The following is a 17,042-nucleotide window of genomic DNA, read 5'->3' on the forward strand; positions in this document are numbered from 1 at the left end:
CCATTGGACTTGCAAACTTTATATGCCCCAGTACAGGGGAACGCCAGGGCCAAAAAGTGGGAGTGGGTGGGTAGGGGAGTGGGGGGCAGGGTATGGGGGACTTTTGGGATAGCATTGGAAATATAAATGAGGAAAATACCTAATAAAAATATTTAAAACGACAACAAAAACAAATAGAAGGGGTTTTGTTTTGTTTGCCAATGTTTTGACATGACATCCACACAACAGAAGGGGAAAGTCACAGACACCCAGGAATGTCTCCTCGACATGAAGGAAGGACTGGACACACATGGAACAAAGCATGTAACCAAACAAAACCCTCAACCTCTGAGAAGGAACCACACAAAGAGAAGACATTCCAACGTCAGCCCCATGGTGCGTAGGGAATTCCCACAGCTCTTGGACTGTCCAACCACAGCTCTGTCTCTGAGTCTATAGTCTGGAGAGCAAAGTAGGCAAGCTCTCTGCTGGGGACAAGAGATTCTGCATGTTCTCCTATGGCTCTCATCCCTCCACTGCTCACACATGCAGCCTTCTGTATTTAAGACCTGACTTATAGAAAAGCATTGGTCCAAGACAACCTCTCGTCATCAGCGAGCCTGCCTACTTACTTTCAACTGACCCTTGCCAATTGGAAGTCATTGAGTATCTGCTTTTTCCAGGAGTGACTTCATTACCTACATCTGCAGGTAGGAGGGACCCAGATTCTGCAGTGTTTAGAATTCTCATCTGTAGAGCTCTAAAGACACAAGCTCCATCTCTCCCAGAAGAATGCTACATCATTATGTAACTGGATGTCCAGGAAGCCCCAGATCAGCCCTGACAATCTTCACTGGGTGTCACTACTCCAGTTCTCACTCTGAGATGCTGAGCTAAACAAATAAATATTTCCTTTCCTCATCATTCATACATTGATCAAGATGTTATGTAACAGGTCCCACAATACTGTAATATGTTCGTGACTTTGGTGGTTATCTTTGGCATCTAACAAAGAACAATTAGAGAGAAGTCACTTATGAAACTGAAATTCAAATCTAAAATCATATCTCATGATGCTGGTAGAGGATTTTAAGGAGGAAATTAATAAATTACTTGAAGAAATACAGGCCCTTTCTGGAAATCTCTTCTTTTTATGGATTTCTCCAGTGATTGCTCCTGCCACACCCAACCTTCTAGCTTGATTATGGGCATAAATTATTTTGTGAGTTCAGCTGATCCAGAGACAACTTGATGATAGGCACAATCTTGTTTCTGGTAGCTTTGATCATTATGGGAATGAACATTACCTGTGTTCTGTCTTCTCCAAAAAGTACGTGTGTTAAGGAGATCCAAACGGAAAACAGAAGGGACTCTTCAAAGTTCACTAGGACCTTGGGATGCAATATTACAGGAAAAGCCATTTGACATCTGCTTGGATCAAACTTACTCCCTTTGGCCTACAAGAGTGATCACTCTGCATTCTTTAGCGTTTTTAGAAACATAGGCTGGACAGCAGTCTGAGAGAAGCTGGCATAGAGATCAGGGCAGCTCTTTTAGTTTGTAGATATAACTTGAATTTGAGACCTGTGGGAGTTCTTGCTCAGAAATGAACCATGTGTCTGGTGTGATGAGAGAGTATGGCTGTCATTAGAGAATTTATGGCATATTCTTAGGTGTAAAGAAGGGGCTATGATGGTGGAACTTTCTTTCTTCAGAGACTGTATAAGCTCTGCAGAGAGAAAACACTCTCCCAATGCCCAGAGTGAGCAGTTGGGGTTAAGAGCAAGACTGGAGCTGGTTAAGTTGAGGGAAGAGTTCTGGGGTACAAAGGAGGATATAGAGTCAGCCAGGCTCCTGCCGGTGATGAGCCTTCAGATCTCTAGCATCAATTCTTAATCTTGCTTTCTGTCTGCTTCAGGCTGCATAAACACCATTGTATATTTCAGAATTAGAAAAACTTGGAGCTTGTCCCAAGATTTCCCCAGGAAGTGATGTCATTTGTGTTGAATTATGCGCAGGGGATCAATTGTGCCCTGGCCAAATGAAGTGCTGTAGCAATGTCTGTGGTCATATCTGCAAATCTCCTGGCTTTTAAGTGAGTATATTACTATTTTTTACTTTTTATGTTGTAATAAGACACCATGACCAATGTAACTTATAGAAGAAAGTTTATGGGGTGCTTATAATTTCAGAGAATGAGACCATGACACTCATGTTAGAAAGAATGGCAGCAAGAAATTATGCATGGCACTGGAGCATTGCCTGCAGGCTTACATCTTCAGAAGCAATTCGGAGGAAGAGGGTGAGCTAACTGGGAAGGATGTGAGTCTCTGAAACCTCCCAGCCTGTCCCCTGAGATACAATTCCTCCAACAAATCAATATCTCCCAACATGATTCCCCAATTTTCCAAAAAAAACTGTGAACTGATTAATCAAATACATAAGGCTATAAGGGCATTATCATCCATACTACAACATCCTGTCAAGGTATGTCCAAGGGACTGAGTCTGTTTCCATGAGAGTTTCCTTGGACAGTCTCATGTTCATTGTCCACTGGCTGCACACAAGAGTCTGGATGCGTGCAAGAGAAAGGAACTGGAAGAAGAAGGAACGACAGCAGGTTACATGATCTGTGTTCTCTACACTGCAAAGACAGTTCTACCTTGACTAAAGTGACACAAGCCACCACAACATAGACCCACATGGTCATAAACTAGGACATCTCACTTTTCTCTCCCTCAGCCAAAGAGCTTTGACTCTCAGGAAAACAAGAGCTCCTGGGAGGGAGAAGACAGTGAAGTTCATGGGAACATTCATGTGCTGAACACCTTAGAGTCAGGCAGGCATATGTTACTGTTCCAACCCACAGGACAGTTGAACAGGGACTTGAGGGACACCTGAAAGAGATCGGGCACAAGAAACATAAAGAACGGACAGCAAGTCAAGAGTCCTGACCAAGCTGACAAATTTTTATTTTTCCCAATGAGGTTATATACTCATAGGATCAGGAAGGAGGGTAGAGCGTGGGTCACTTTGTCTCTGGGTAATGTACCCGTACCCAGGAACAGGATATTGACTGGGCAAACACTTCAGCAGGAAGATCAGAACAGAATGGGTTATAGGCACCTATCCCCAACATTTATAGCTATTTGTTCTCTGCTGACTTCAAGGTCTATGACTATTTGTACTCACGGGGGCTAGTACTTTCCAATAGAGGCCAATACTTTATGCCAGCAAGCACTTAAGGTAGTAAATGTTCAAACAAGGTCGATCCCAACATGTTACAATGCAGACTCAAAAGACAATATAACTGGACTGCATAAACAGTCTGTTTGTCATCATGAGCTCTGCACCAGTTTCTAATACTTTCTAACACTGGTGACTATCTTTGCCTGGAAAGAAATCAGAGTGGAGACTAATGAGGAGTAGCTTAAGTTAGGACACACTAATCCAACCAGACAAGGGAGTAAGGATCAGATCCAGTAGAAATCTTGGCCCTTCTTGAGAGTTGGGTAATTGCTTTTTCCAGATAGCTATGGTGTCTGGGTGAGGGAATGGACAATAAGCTCACATCCAGTCAGCACTAATCTTTCAAGCAGAGAGTAAGGAATGAACAATGAAAAGTGTCTGAGCTGAGGAAATGTCATGATCAAATCTGTATTGCAGATGACTTAGAGCCATGTGTAAGATGGATTCAATCTTCATAAGCAGGACTGATGGCCAGCCCCAGAAGATTTCGTCTGAATCCACAGAGAATATGCTTGGCTATTCATTGTCCAATAATAGCATCTTTAGAAGATAAAGATATATTAGGTGGTGACAATATACTCCTGTATTTGTGTCCAAAATAAACATTCCGAAGAATCCTTTTTGTTGCACACTTCTTATTTAAACATCCATTGACTATTCCATCCTGCAGCACCACCCTTGGAGCCTCCCATGTACACTGAGCTCGCAACATCCCATCAGTCCTAGGACTAAGTCTTCCTATGTAAGTTCTCTCCCCATGCCACATTTTTAACTAGATATAAGACAGGAGACATAAGTCTATTTTCTGGGAGAATTCTTGAACATAAGCCCAGTCAAGCAACCAAAATGACCTGACCATGTCTGTCTCATGAAGTAGGTCTCCTGGAGCTGCATTTATTTAATGGGCAATGATACAGAAGCAGGTATGGCTCAGGAATTCCCCATTGTAGAACAATCCAACATCCTGCAGCAGTGGATATCAAACTCCTGAGGCATAAGTATGACCTTTGGGGTATGGGTTCTTTTTAGCAGGAGTTAAGAGGCTGGGGGCAGGATCAGTGGTAAATAGCATATGCTACTCTTCCAGAGAACCTCAGCACAGTTGCCAGTATTCACTTGAGATGGCTCAGAACTTCTGATTCCTTCAGGTCTAGGTGGGACCTAACAGCTCTGACCTCAGAATCCTGCATTCAATGCAGGTTCACCAACCCACCTCACCACACATGAATTTAATCCGAAAGAATTCAAAAACATTTAGTGTCTGGGGATGCACTATTACAGGGAAAGCCATGTGACATCTGCTTGGATCAAATTCACTTTCTTTGGCCTATAAGAGTTATCATTCTTCATTTCTTCGCTTTCTTAAAGACAGAGGCTGTGGAGAAGTCTGAGAGAAGCTGGCATAAAGATCAGGGCATATGCCTTGGTTGGGGTAGCCTCCCCACCCCCAGCCTTAAACCTGCCTGCTCAGGTTCCACTGCTTACATCAGGATGGAGCTTGCAGCTCAATTGTTCTGCCACGCCCACTGCTGGAACCTGCTGCTTTGCTGTTCCCGAGCCATACATGTGGTCACCCTGCTACTGGACCCCAGAATTATTTGGCGGGAATCAGGCCCCTTCCCCTCCTTCATAACTGTGTGCCAAAATAGTAAAATTGAGCTTTGATGAGAGTCGGCTTTGACTTGGCTCTGTTCTTTCTTCTGTCCCTCTAGTTCCTCTCTTTCAGCTTGAGCTGCCATCTCAGTTGTACTGTTCCTAACGAGCTGCTGGTTGGCCTGCAACATTTTGGAGATGAGAGTTGCATTTGAGACTTGTGAAAGCACATGCTGTGTGATCATCCATGGGTCTGCTGTGATGAGAGAGTGTGACTGTCATTAGAGGTTTTATGTCATCTTCTAAGGTGTAAAGAAGGGGCTGTGATGAGGGAAGGTTCTTTCTACTGAGACTGCATAGGCTGTAGAAGGGCAGAACACTCTCCCAAGTGACATCATCAAGTTGAACTTTAGACCAAGACTGGACCTGGTGAAGCTGAGGGAAGAGCCCTGAGGTGCAAAGGATGTCAAGCATGGCTTTATGAGGTGCTTTTCTTCTTACTCTGAACTTAATGGATGGGGTACAAGCCATGTTCAGGTTTGATTACTACTTCTCTCTGAATTATTGGGGTTATGAATGATCAGAGAAGAAAAGGCAAACGCTTCCTGTTCAGAGGAGAATCTCACCAGCAAACAGTGAGCCTCCATTATCCTTACCAGATCCTCCAACTTCTTCTGCAGACTTAGGTGTCGGATGGCTGTCTCTATCACAGCAATGCGCCTGTGCCTCTCGGGCTTACCTAGTTACTTGACCTATGTCTCTTTCTATGTAACTCTCACATATGAATTTCTTCTAGTTCACCATTCTGGACCTCTGCTATATCAGTGGAAAAGGGAGAGGCAATGCATCTCTTTGTTTGAGACCTGTAAGTCCAATTTTTTTAAATCTATTTTTAATGATTGTTCTTAAACACTCTAACCTCCCTTTTAGCCCACTGCACACCAGACGTAGTGGAAAAGAAAAGATGGGGGAAGTGGACCTGTTTAGAAAGGGCTCTTTGGAACAACGTCGACCTGTGTTGTCTGGAAATCGGCAGTTCAGCTCAGAGCTTAGCAGGGCAGCTGGATACACTGGCAAACACTTTATGGATACACCAGCAGTCCAGTTCATTAGAGTCTGGTTAGCCACAGACGTGACAGGACCTAAGAGAGACAGTCAGGCCTCAGCCTGAGATTGCATCAGCAGGAGGGACCTGGATGGGCACCAGGAGCTGTTCTCACCTGTTCCTCTGTCAGGGAAGCAAAGATAAGACTCAAGACCCAATGCAAACTCTTTCCCTGTCTTTGCACAGTTGAGTGCTATTGATACTCTTCAAACATCATGTGTCCTCCAGGTGTCTTGCCTCTGCCTGGGTCTTGCATCACCACCCATGTCTGTCTCAGATGACATCACTCTGCCAATCAGCCCAAGTCTGAAGATTCAGCAAAAATACTGAGGCACACTACCAGAACATTTTAGGTGCGTTTCTCTCAATGGAGTCCCAACAAATATAGCTCAACTCTAAAAATGTAAGTTGGACCAAATCATGAGTGTTGCAAAGATTCCTTCATCATATGGCCTTTCACTTGCATGCTTTAGAATAACATCTTTCTCCTGTGTCTGACTCAGGTAATGTTCCTTCATGAGTCTGCATTAGACTTTCACCTCTGTCCACATCAGGAAAACACTCCTTCACATGTTTGCCCCAGACAAACATCATTCAACACAACTGAATCTCCAAAAACCTTTAACTTTCCACTTCAGAACCCTCCTCCCACTCCCAGCCTGCATAAGAATTTCCATTATAGTGTGGGCTATTCAAAAAATTCCTGTACGAAAAAGAAAAGACAACAAAAACCTGAAGCAAGCAAGCAAGCAAACAAAAAAACAAGTAAATTACCCCAAGGCAATGTATTGTGATCTTATAGGTATTTATGAAATTATGACATAAAAAGACATACAAATTTAGTTGCCTGTGTTTCTGACACAGCATGCACATAAGCACAGGGGGGAAATTACAGATGCCCAGGAATGTCTCCTCAATCTGATGGAAGGACTGGAAGCATATGGAAGGAACCAAATGACCAAATAAACACCCCCAAATCATGAGAGAGACCCTACAGAGAGAAGACACTCCAAGGCCAGCCAGACTGTGTCTAGGAATTCCCTAAACTTTTGACTCTTAAGGTACAGCTCTGTCTCTGAGTGTCTATTATCTGGATAGCAAAAATGGCAGGTCTCTGTTCCAGGACGAGGGACTCTGCATGTTCTCCTAGGACTCCTATCCCTCCACTGCTCACATATGCAGCCTTCTGTATAAAAACCTGACTTACAGAACAGCATTGGTCAAAGACAACCACCCATCAGAGTGGAGAGTGTCTCTTTATTTTCAACCGACCCCACCCACTTTGAAGTCTCAGAGTATGCATCTCTTCCAGGAGTTACTTCATTGCCTACATTTGCAGGTAAGAAGGGCCCAGATTCCACAGTGTTTAGGAATCTCATCTGTAGAGCTCCTAAGGACAAAGGTCCCACCTGTCAAAGAAGCATGCCACATCCTTATGTAACTGGATATCCAGGAAGCTCCAGATGAGTCCTGATACTCCTTACTGGGTACCTCTGCTTCAGCTCTCACTCTGAGATGCTGAGCTACACAAATAAATATTTCCCTTGCTCATCATTCATAAAAGGGCCAAGCTGTGGTGTAATAAGTAACACAGTACTAAAATGTGTACTTGTCTCTTTTTGTGGTTATCATATCACTCTGATCAACTTAAGGACAATTAGAGAGAAGTCAGTTATGAAACAGGAAAAGGAGCCAGGTGATTGGCAGACACTTTCTGGAAAGCTCTTGTTTTTATAGAATACCCCATTAACTGATCCTCTAAAGCCCATATTATTAGCTTTATTGAGGGTATAAATTGTTTGGTGAGTTCAGCCAAGCATGAGCCAGCATGAAAGATGCCCTCATCTTAGTTCTAGTGGGTCTCATCACCATGGGGATGACCATTGCCTGTGCTCTGTCTAATCCAAAATATAAGTGTGTTAAGGCAATCCAAGCTGAAATCAGAGAGGGTTCAAATCTCACTTTTGGACTTTGGACTGAGTTACCACCTACCACCAGGGAATTCCAGGTGCCAACTATTTGGGTCAAACTCACTCCCTTTGGACTATAAGTGTAATCATTCCTTATCATTCTTAGAGGCAGTAGTGGGGAGTCATTGTAGAGAAGCTTAGGGCAGCTACCCTAGTTTGGAGGTATGCTTTGAATATGGGACTCATGTTACCACATGCTCAGAGATGAACCATGAGTTTTTTTTTGTTGAGAGAAGTGTACCTATCACTAGAGACTTTATGGCATCTTCAATGTGTAAAGAAGGAGCTATGACAGCAGAAGTTTGTTTCTACTGAGACTGCATAGGCTGTGGAGGGGGAGAACATTCTCACAAAGGCCAGAACCAACTGGCAGGCTTAAAAGCAAGACTGGAGCTGCTGAGGCAGAGGGAAGAGCCTTGGGGTGCAAAGGAGAATATAGGATAAGCTAGTCTCTTACAAGTGAAGAGCGTTCAGGTCCCTATTATCAATTCTTAACCCAGCTTTCTGCCTTCTTCAGGCTTCATAAACACCACGGCACATTTCAGATATACAACAATCTGGAGCTTGTCAAAGGCTGACCTCAGGAAGTGTTCAAAAATATGATGTATAATGCTCAGGAGATGAAACGTGCTGGAAAAAAATGAAGTGCTGCAACATCAGACATGGTCACATGTTTGTATGTCTTGAGTCCACTTCACTTTAGAGTTAGTGTACTCCTTGGTTTGCCTTTCTATTGTTGTGACAAGACCATGCACAAGGGAACTTACAGATGAAAGAGTTTATTAAGGGCTTACAGGTTCTGTGAATGCTCCCCATCATGGTGGGGAGCATGACAGCAGAATATTGTGGTACAGGATGCACTGCCCTCTACTGTGTCAAACCAATCTCACACTGACTAAAGGGAACACGAGTCAGCATGACTTAGGGCCATACTGTCATAACCTTGGACATCTCAATTCTTCTTCTCCTCTGCCAAAGAGGTTTGGCTCTCTCAGGAAAACACATGTTCCTGGGAGGGTGAAGAGGATGAAGTTAATGACAACACTCATTTGCTGAATACCTTATGTGTCAGCAGGCATGGGCTAGAAAGCAGATTCAAAGGTCAATGTAACTAGCCTACAGATGCAGCCTGAGTGTTGGTATGAGCTCTGCACCCATTTTTTGTAAGTTATAAAGTAGTGACTAGCTTTGCCAGGGAAGATGTCAGAGTGCAGATCAGCTAGGAGAAGCTTAAGTTAGGACACACAAAGCACAGCAGACAAGGAAGGCAGGATCAAAAGATGTTAGAAGTGTGACCCTCCTTGAAAATTCAGGACATGATTAAAACAGAAAGCTACAGTGTCTAGTAGGGGACCTGATAACAAGTCCACATCTAATCAGCAAAGAGCTAACCAGCAGAGAGTTAGGGCTGAACAACTAGAGATCTGTAAGCAGAGGAACTATCATGATCAAACCTATACTTCAGATGACTGACAGCCCTGTGAAAGATGAATTTGGTCCTAGTAATCATAACTGATGTCCAGCCCCAAAATGTCTCTTCGGAAATCATAGAGCCCAGGGTGGGCTACTCCCTAGACCTAGAATTGCATCCTTGGAATAGCAAAATCTATATTGTGGTGACAACTTCCTAATGTGTTTGTGCCCAAAATAAATTGTTCCTAGCTTTCATCTTGTTGAAGAGTTCTTGTTTTTGCATCCTATTGACTCTTCTGATCAGCAGAGCCATCCCTGCAGCCTCCTGTGAACACTGTTCAGGATCCCAGCAGATTGAGGACAAGGTCCTCCTAAGTAACTCCTCCCCCTCTGCTACACCTGGATCTCCAGACAACATGGGGGACAGGACAATTTTTTCTATTTTGTGAGTATAACTTGGTCAAACAATCAAAAAGAGTTTAGCAGTTCCATGGAGCAGTCTTGCTGATACTCTACTTACTGGATGGTGGCTCAGGAGGGGCAGGAAGGGCATGGAATTCCTTGTGATAGGCAATGCAACATCCTTCAGGAATTATTTGTTACTCCAGGAGCTCAACCATGACCATGAATGTGGATTCTTCTTACGAAGGGTTAGGAGCATATGGAGCTGACTCAGTGGTTAATAGCACATACTGTTCTTCCGGAGATCTATTCTCAACATCTGTGCCAGGTGGCTCAGAATATCATATTGCTCCAGCTACAGAGGAATATGACAACTCAGACTCCTGCATTCAGACCACAATACCCTACCTCAAAGAAATATACAGATTAATTAAAAATTTTTTTGAAATATTTAAGAAGTATCCATTAGAGTACCACTTCCTACATGAGGAGCAAGAACTTAACAGAAATACAACCAAGAATTGTGTGCCTTTCCTGTCCTTCAAGATCAGTGCTTGGCATCCGCAAGGTGTTCTTGTTCCTCCCCATCCTTCCTGAATGAGGTACAAGCAATGCACTGGTTCTCCCAGCATTTCTGGGGTTTATGGAGGAGCACTGCCAAGGTACAATGAAGACAAGGCAACCCCTTCCTGTTCAGTGGAGAATCTCACCAGGAAAGTATAAGCCTCCATTATCTATTAGATCCCCCCCCCCGCAACTTCATTGGAAACTTAGGTGTCCTGTGTCTGTTTCTATGACAGCTCTGCTCCCGATCCTCTCAAAACTGTCTGGCCCATTGCTCCCCTAATAACTGCTGTATCTGAAGCCAAGTGGTGCTGCTGAGCTCCTCTAATTCCAGCAGTTGGGAGAGAGAGGCAGGTGCATCTTTGAGTTTGAGGTCAGCCTGGTCTACAGAGCAGATTTCAGGACAGCCAGGGCTACACCAAAAAACCCTGTCACAAAAACAAAAAACAAAAAAACCCAACATCATAAAAAAAATAACTAAACAACTCAGTTCTATATAATGTGATTTTACAGATATTGCATAAATTATGACACTACAAAAATAGAAATCAATTGGCTTGTGTTTCTAACAAAGCAGTCACACAACAAAGGAGGAATGTTACCACACACACACACACACACACACACACACACACACACACACAGGAATGTCTCTACAATCTGAAGGAAGGACAGGAAACACATAGAGCAAACCATGCAATGGAATAAATCCCTCAAACCCTCAGAAGGAATTCTACAGAGAGAAGACAGTGCAAAGCTAATGACATGATGTCTGGGCCATACTAACAGCACTTGGACTGTCCAGCTCCAGCTTTCTCTGAAAGTCTATAGCCTGGATAGCAGAAGACTCTGCTCAGGGACAAGGGACACTGCATGTTTTCCTAGGGTTCCCACCCCTCCACTGCTCACATATGCAGCCTTCTGTATAAAGACCTGACTTACAGAAAAGCATTGGTGGAAGGTAACCACCCATCATCGTGGAGCCTGCCTACTTACTTTTAAGTGGCCCTAGTCAGTTAGAAGTCTCTGAGTATCCATGTCTCCCAGGAGTGACTTCATTGCCTACATCTGTAGGTAAGAGGGGCCCAGATCCCTCCAAAGATAGATGCCTCATCTCTCCAAGAAGCATGCCACATCCTATGTAGCTGGATGTCCAGGAAGCCACCGGTGGGCCCTGACACTCCTTACTAGGTGTCTCTGCTCCAGCTCTCACTTGGAGACACTGAGCTACACAGTATTTCCCTTGCTCATCATTTATACAAGGGATAAGATGTGGTGGTGTAACAGATCACACGGTACTGAAATGTGTTCATGACTCCTTTGTGATTATCATTTAAATCTCCCAAAGACCTATTAGAAAGAAATTATAAAGCAGAAAAAGGAGCCCAGTGATGGGCAGGCACTTTCTGGAAACTCTTGTTTTCATACATTTCCCCATTGACTGCTTCCTCCCACACCCAATACTCCTAGCTTTGCTGAGGCTATAAAACCTTTAGTTTGAGTTCAGCCCAGCCAGAGCCAACATGAAGACAACCACAATGTGGCTCCTGGTGGCTTTGATCACCACGATCATGAATATTGCCTGTGCTCTGTCTTCTAAAAGTAAGTGTGTTAAGGTGACCAAAGCTCAAATCCCAGTAAAAGCTTCGACTGAGGTAGCAGAGAGAAAAGCCATGTGCAAAATGCAGGGATCAAACTCATTCCATTTGGCCAGAAAATCACTGTGCTGATCTTGTCTTCTTAAAAGAAAAGGAGAGAAAGGGGGAGAGGGAGAGGGAGAGGGAGAGGGAGAGGGAGAGGGAGAATGCAGGTGACAAAGCCTGTGCAATACATCAGGACAGGTACTCTGGATGGGATATGTATGTTGCATTTGGAATTTATGGGAGCACTTGCTGAGAAATAAACCATAGTTCTTTTGTAATGAGAAAGGTGTAGCTGTCATTAGAGATTTTATGGCATCTTCTAAGGTGCAAGGAAGGGGCTATGATGGCAGAAGATCTTTTTTCTACTGAGACCTTATACCTTGTGGAAGGGAAGAACACTCTCCCAAGGGCCAGAATCAATACTCAGGCTAAAGACCAGAACTGGAGCTTGTGAAGCTGTGGGAGAGCCCTGTAGTGCAAAGGAGGACATAGAGTAAGCCAGCCTCTTGAGGTAATAAGTCTTCAGATCCGTAGCATCAATTCTCAACCATAATTTTCTCTCTGCCTCCGGCTGCATAATCATCATTGTGTATTTCAGAATTAGTAAAACCTGGAGCTTGTCCTATAAGTTCCCTAATACCTGTTAAGATTTGTGCTGATCGATGCTCAGGAGATCAATCATGCCCCAAAATAAAGAAGTGCTGTCCCATTGTCTGTGGTCATATCTGCATGATTCCTAAGTTTAAAGTGAGTATATTCCTGTGTTTTACTTTTCCATTGTTGTAATAGGAAAGTATGACCAAGGTAACTTGGAGAAGAAAGTTTATTGGGGGTTTAGAGGTTCAGAGAGTAAATCCATGATCCTGGAGTTGGGGAAGAATGAAGCAGGCAGGTAGTCATGGCACTGGAGCATTGTCGACAGGCTTACAACTTGAGAAGCAATCCTGAGGCAGAGAATGAGCTAACTGGGAAGGATATGGGCCTCTGAAACCTCCCAGCCTGTCCCCTGAGATACAATTCCTCCAATAAATCCATACCTCCCAACATATTTCCCCAAAGTTCCAAAAACTGTGAACTGATTATTCAAATATATAAGGCTACAAGGGCCATTATCATCCATACTACAACATCCTGTCATGGTATGTCCAAGGGACAGAGTCAGTTTCCAGGGGACAGTCCCTGGACAGTACCATGGTCTTTGTCCACTGGCTGCACACAAGAGTCTGGATGTGTGCAAGAGAAAGGAACTAGAAGAAAAAAAGAAGGACACCAGGTTATGTAATTTGTGTCCTCTACACTGCAAAGACAGTTCCACCATGATTAACAGGACACAATGCACTACAACTTAGACCCACATGGTCATAAACTGGGGCATCTCACTCATCTCTCCCTCAGCCAAAGAGGTTTAACTCTCTCAGGAAAACAAGTGCTCCTGGGAGGGAGAAGACAATGCAGTAAATGGGAACATTCATTCACTGAATACCTTAAAGCCAGGCTGGCATGTGTTACAATGGAGATTCAAAGGTCAATATAACTAGATTGTAGAAACAGCGTGTGTGTCAGCATGAGCTGTGTACAGGTTTCTATTACTTTCTAACAGTGATGAGTATCTTTGCATGGGAAGATGTCAGAGTAGAGATCAACTAGGAGTAGCTTAAGTTAGGACACACAAAGGCAACCAGAGAAGGGAGTAAGGATCAGACTCAGGACAAGTCTAGGCCTTCCTTGGGAGTTGGGGAATTGCTGGTTCCGGATGAATGAGGTGTCTGGGTCGGGGAATGCACAATAGGCCCACATCTAGTCAGCAATGAGCTGCCAAGCAGACAGTAAGGGCCAAACAACAAGAGGCTTCTAAGCTGAGGAAAATATCATAATCAAATCTGTATTGCAGGTGACTTAGAGCCATGTAGAAGATGGGTTCAATCTTCATAAGCATGAATGTTGGCCAGCCCAAGAAGATTTCTTCTGAATCCACAGAGCCCATGCTTGGCTCCTTCCTTGTCCCAGAATAGCATCTTTAGAAGACAAAGATATATAATGTGGTGACAATGTACTCATGAATTTGTGTCCAAAATAAACTATCCTCAGCATCATTTTCATTGATTGGTTTCCTTTTTTTATTTTTATATTTTCATTTTTACAAGATAGGGTTTCTCTTTGTAGTCCTGGCTGTCCTGGAACTCACTCTGTAGATCAGGCTGGCCTGAAATTCAGAAATCTGCCGGTCTTTGCCTACCAAGTACTGGGATTAAAGGCATGTGCCAAAACTGCCCAGATGTTGTTCACTTTTTATTTCCACATTCATTGACTACTTCATCCTTCAGAGCCATCCCTGCAGCCGCCTCCCATGTACACTGAGCTCGCAGCATCCCATCAGTCTGACAAATAATCTTCCTATGTAATTTCTCTCCCCATGCCACATTTAAAACTAGAGACAAGGCAGGAGACATAACTATATATTGGGGGCATATTCTTGAACATAAGTCCAGTCAAGCAATCAAAATGACCTGAGCAGGCTGTCTCATGAATTAGATCTCCTGGAGCTGCATTTATTGAATGGACAATGATGCAGAGCAGGTATGGCTCAGGAATTCCCCATTGTAGAATAATCCAACATCCTGCAGCAGTGGATATCAAATTCCTGAGTTACAAGCATGACCTTTGATGTATGGGTTCTTCTTAGCAGGAGTTAAGAGACTGGGGTGGCTGGATCAGTGCTAAATAGCACATGCTGCTCTTCCAGAGAACCTCAGCACAGTTGGCAGTATCCACTTGAGATGGCTCAGAACTTCTGATTTCTCCATGTTCAGGGGGAACCTAACAGCTCTGACCTCACAATCCTGCATTCAGTGCAGGTCTACCAACCCACCTCCCCACACATGAACATAATTTGAAAGAATGTAAAAATAAAAGCATACATTAGAAATTCCAATTTCAGTCTATATTGGGAGTTAGAACTCATCTGAAATAGCTCCAGGAATTTTGGGCCTCTTCCTATCCTTCAAGGTCAGCACTGGCACCTGAAATTTGCTTTTGTTCTTCCCCTGGCCTTCCTGGAGGGGGTGTAAGCCATGTACAGGTTTAATGACTGCTTCTTTCTGAATTGTTGGCGTTTATGGGGGATTGCAACAGATGATCAGTGAAGAAAGGTAAAACCTTCCTGTTCACTGGATAATGTCACTAAGAAACATTTAGTGTCACTTCTGTTTTCTAGATCCCCACACATCATCTGACAATGTAAGCTGTCCCATATCTGTCTGTTTCTCAGCACTGCTCCTGTGCCTCTCAAGGCTTACCTTCTTAAGTGATGGCCTATGTCTCCTTCTATGTAGCCCCATTTTCTGTGTTTCTTCTTGTTCACACATCTGGATCTGCCATCCATCTGTCTTCTGGTTCCTTCATCCAGGCCAGATTCTGCTCTTTATTTCTACAGTTAAACTCAACTCTACAGGTCTCCCCTCAAAATGGTGACATGAAGTGGCCTCACTTTCAGCCATCACAGATTCTGCACCTTCTCCCCTGCATCCTGGTTCATTATCTCATCAATCTAGATTCTTCTTACATTTCTCTGTTTCCCTATTTCTCAGGCCTCTCTAAGCTCTCAAACTGCTGTGGACAGTTAGGCTTTTGGAGTCCTTTCTGTAACACACGTGCACATGTACACAGGTGGATATAGATAGATGTATTTATTTTGTGTCGTGTAATGTATGACTGAGAGTTGATATTAGTGATTGAAGTTGAGAAAATGGACCTGTGTTTGCTTCATCCAAGTTGCCAAAGAAAGCAGAATTATCTTGCAAGCTGCTTCCATTACAACTGCTGGATCTGCAGCAAAGTGGTGGTGCCCTTCTTTAATTCCAGCAATGGGGAGCAAGAGGCAGGTGGATGTTTGAGTTTGAGGCCTCCCTGGTCTATAGAACAAATTCTAGAATAATCAGGACTACATTGAAAGACCCTCTCACAATAAATACAGAAATAAATAAATCCAACAAAACAAAATAAACATAAAACCCACTGCTATATATGGTTATTTAATATGTATTTCATCGATTATGAACTTAAGATTATATATGATTTGCTGTGTTTCTGACACAGCACACATAAAACAAAAGAAGAAAGTTATAGGCACCCAGAAATGTCTCTCATATCTAAAGGAGGACAGGAAACACATGGAACAAAATGAGAGACCACAAAACCCTGAGAAAAAAACATACAAGGAGAAGGGAGAAGATAGTTGCAAATCAAACCACACTTCATCTGAGCCATTCCCAATGCTCATTACAGTTTCTCCCTCCCCCTCCCCCTCCCCCTCCCTCTCCCCCTTCCTCCCCTCCCTCCTTTCCTCCCTCCAACCCCCTCCCTAAACATAAGTCTCAGAGACTATATTAGGTATAGCAAAAGAGTCAGGCTCTCTGCTGAGGGATAAGGGACACTGCATGTTCTCCTAGGCCTCCCATCCCTCAACTGCTCACATATGCAGCCTTCTGCATAAATGACCTGACTTATAGAAAAGCATTGGTCGAAGATAACCTCCAATCATCAGGGAGCCTGCCTACTTACTTTCAACTGAGCCTGGCCAATTGGCAGTCATTGAGTATCTGCTTTTTCCAGGAGTGACTTCATTACCTACATCTGCAGGTAGTAGGGACCCAGATTCTGCAGTCTTTAGGATTCTCATCTTTAGAGCTCTAATGACACAAACCCCATCTTTCCCAAAAGAATGCTACATCATTACCTAGCTGGATGTCCAGGAAGCCACCGGTGGGCCCTGATACTCCTCATTGGGTGTCTCTGCTCCAGCTCTCACTGTGAGACACAGAGCTACACAGCAATAAATATTTCCCNTGCTCATCATTCACACAAGGGCCAAGATGTGGTGTAACAACTCACACGGTACTGAAATGTGTTCGGGACTATTTTGTGATTGTGTTTTGCATCCACCAAAGACCAATTAGAGAGAAGTCACTTATGAAACTGGAAAAAGGAGCTCAGTGATGGGCAGGCACTTTCTGGAAAGCTCTTGTTANCATACATTTCCCNATTGACTGCTTCCTCCCACACCCATAATTCTAGCTTTACTGAGGCTATAAATTATTTCGTGAGTTCAGCCGAGCCAGAGCCAAC

The 17,042-nt window shown here is 43.7% G+C and overlaps 1 protein-coding gene across 1 annotated transcript; it reads left to right on the forward strand.

Moving 5' to 3' along the window:
* The first annotated feature begins 1,230 nt into the window (after positions 1-1,230).
* On the forward strand, positions 1,231-2,074 carry LOC110304278 (WAP four-disulfide core domain protein 18-like). Its single transcript, XM_021175538.1, has 2 exons — positions 1,231-1,309; positions 1,926-2,074. Exons 1-2 carry the CDS (start codon positions 1,231-1,233, stop codon positions 2,072-2,074), a joined length of 228 nt encoding a protein of 75 aa, XP_021031197.1.
* Positions 2,075-17,042: the final 14,968 nt, after the last annotated feature.

The sequence above is a fragment of the Mus caroli genome, chromosome 11 (genome assembly GCF_900094665.2).
Source record: "Mus caroli chromosome 11, CAROLI_EIJ_v1.1, whole genome shotgun sequence".
In the NCBI taxonomy this organism is placed as follows: domain Eukaryota; kingdom Metazoa; phylum Chordata; class Mammalia; order Rodentia; family Muridae; genus Mus; species Mus caroli.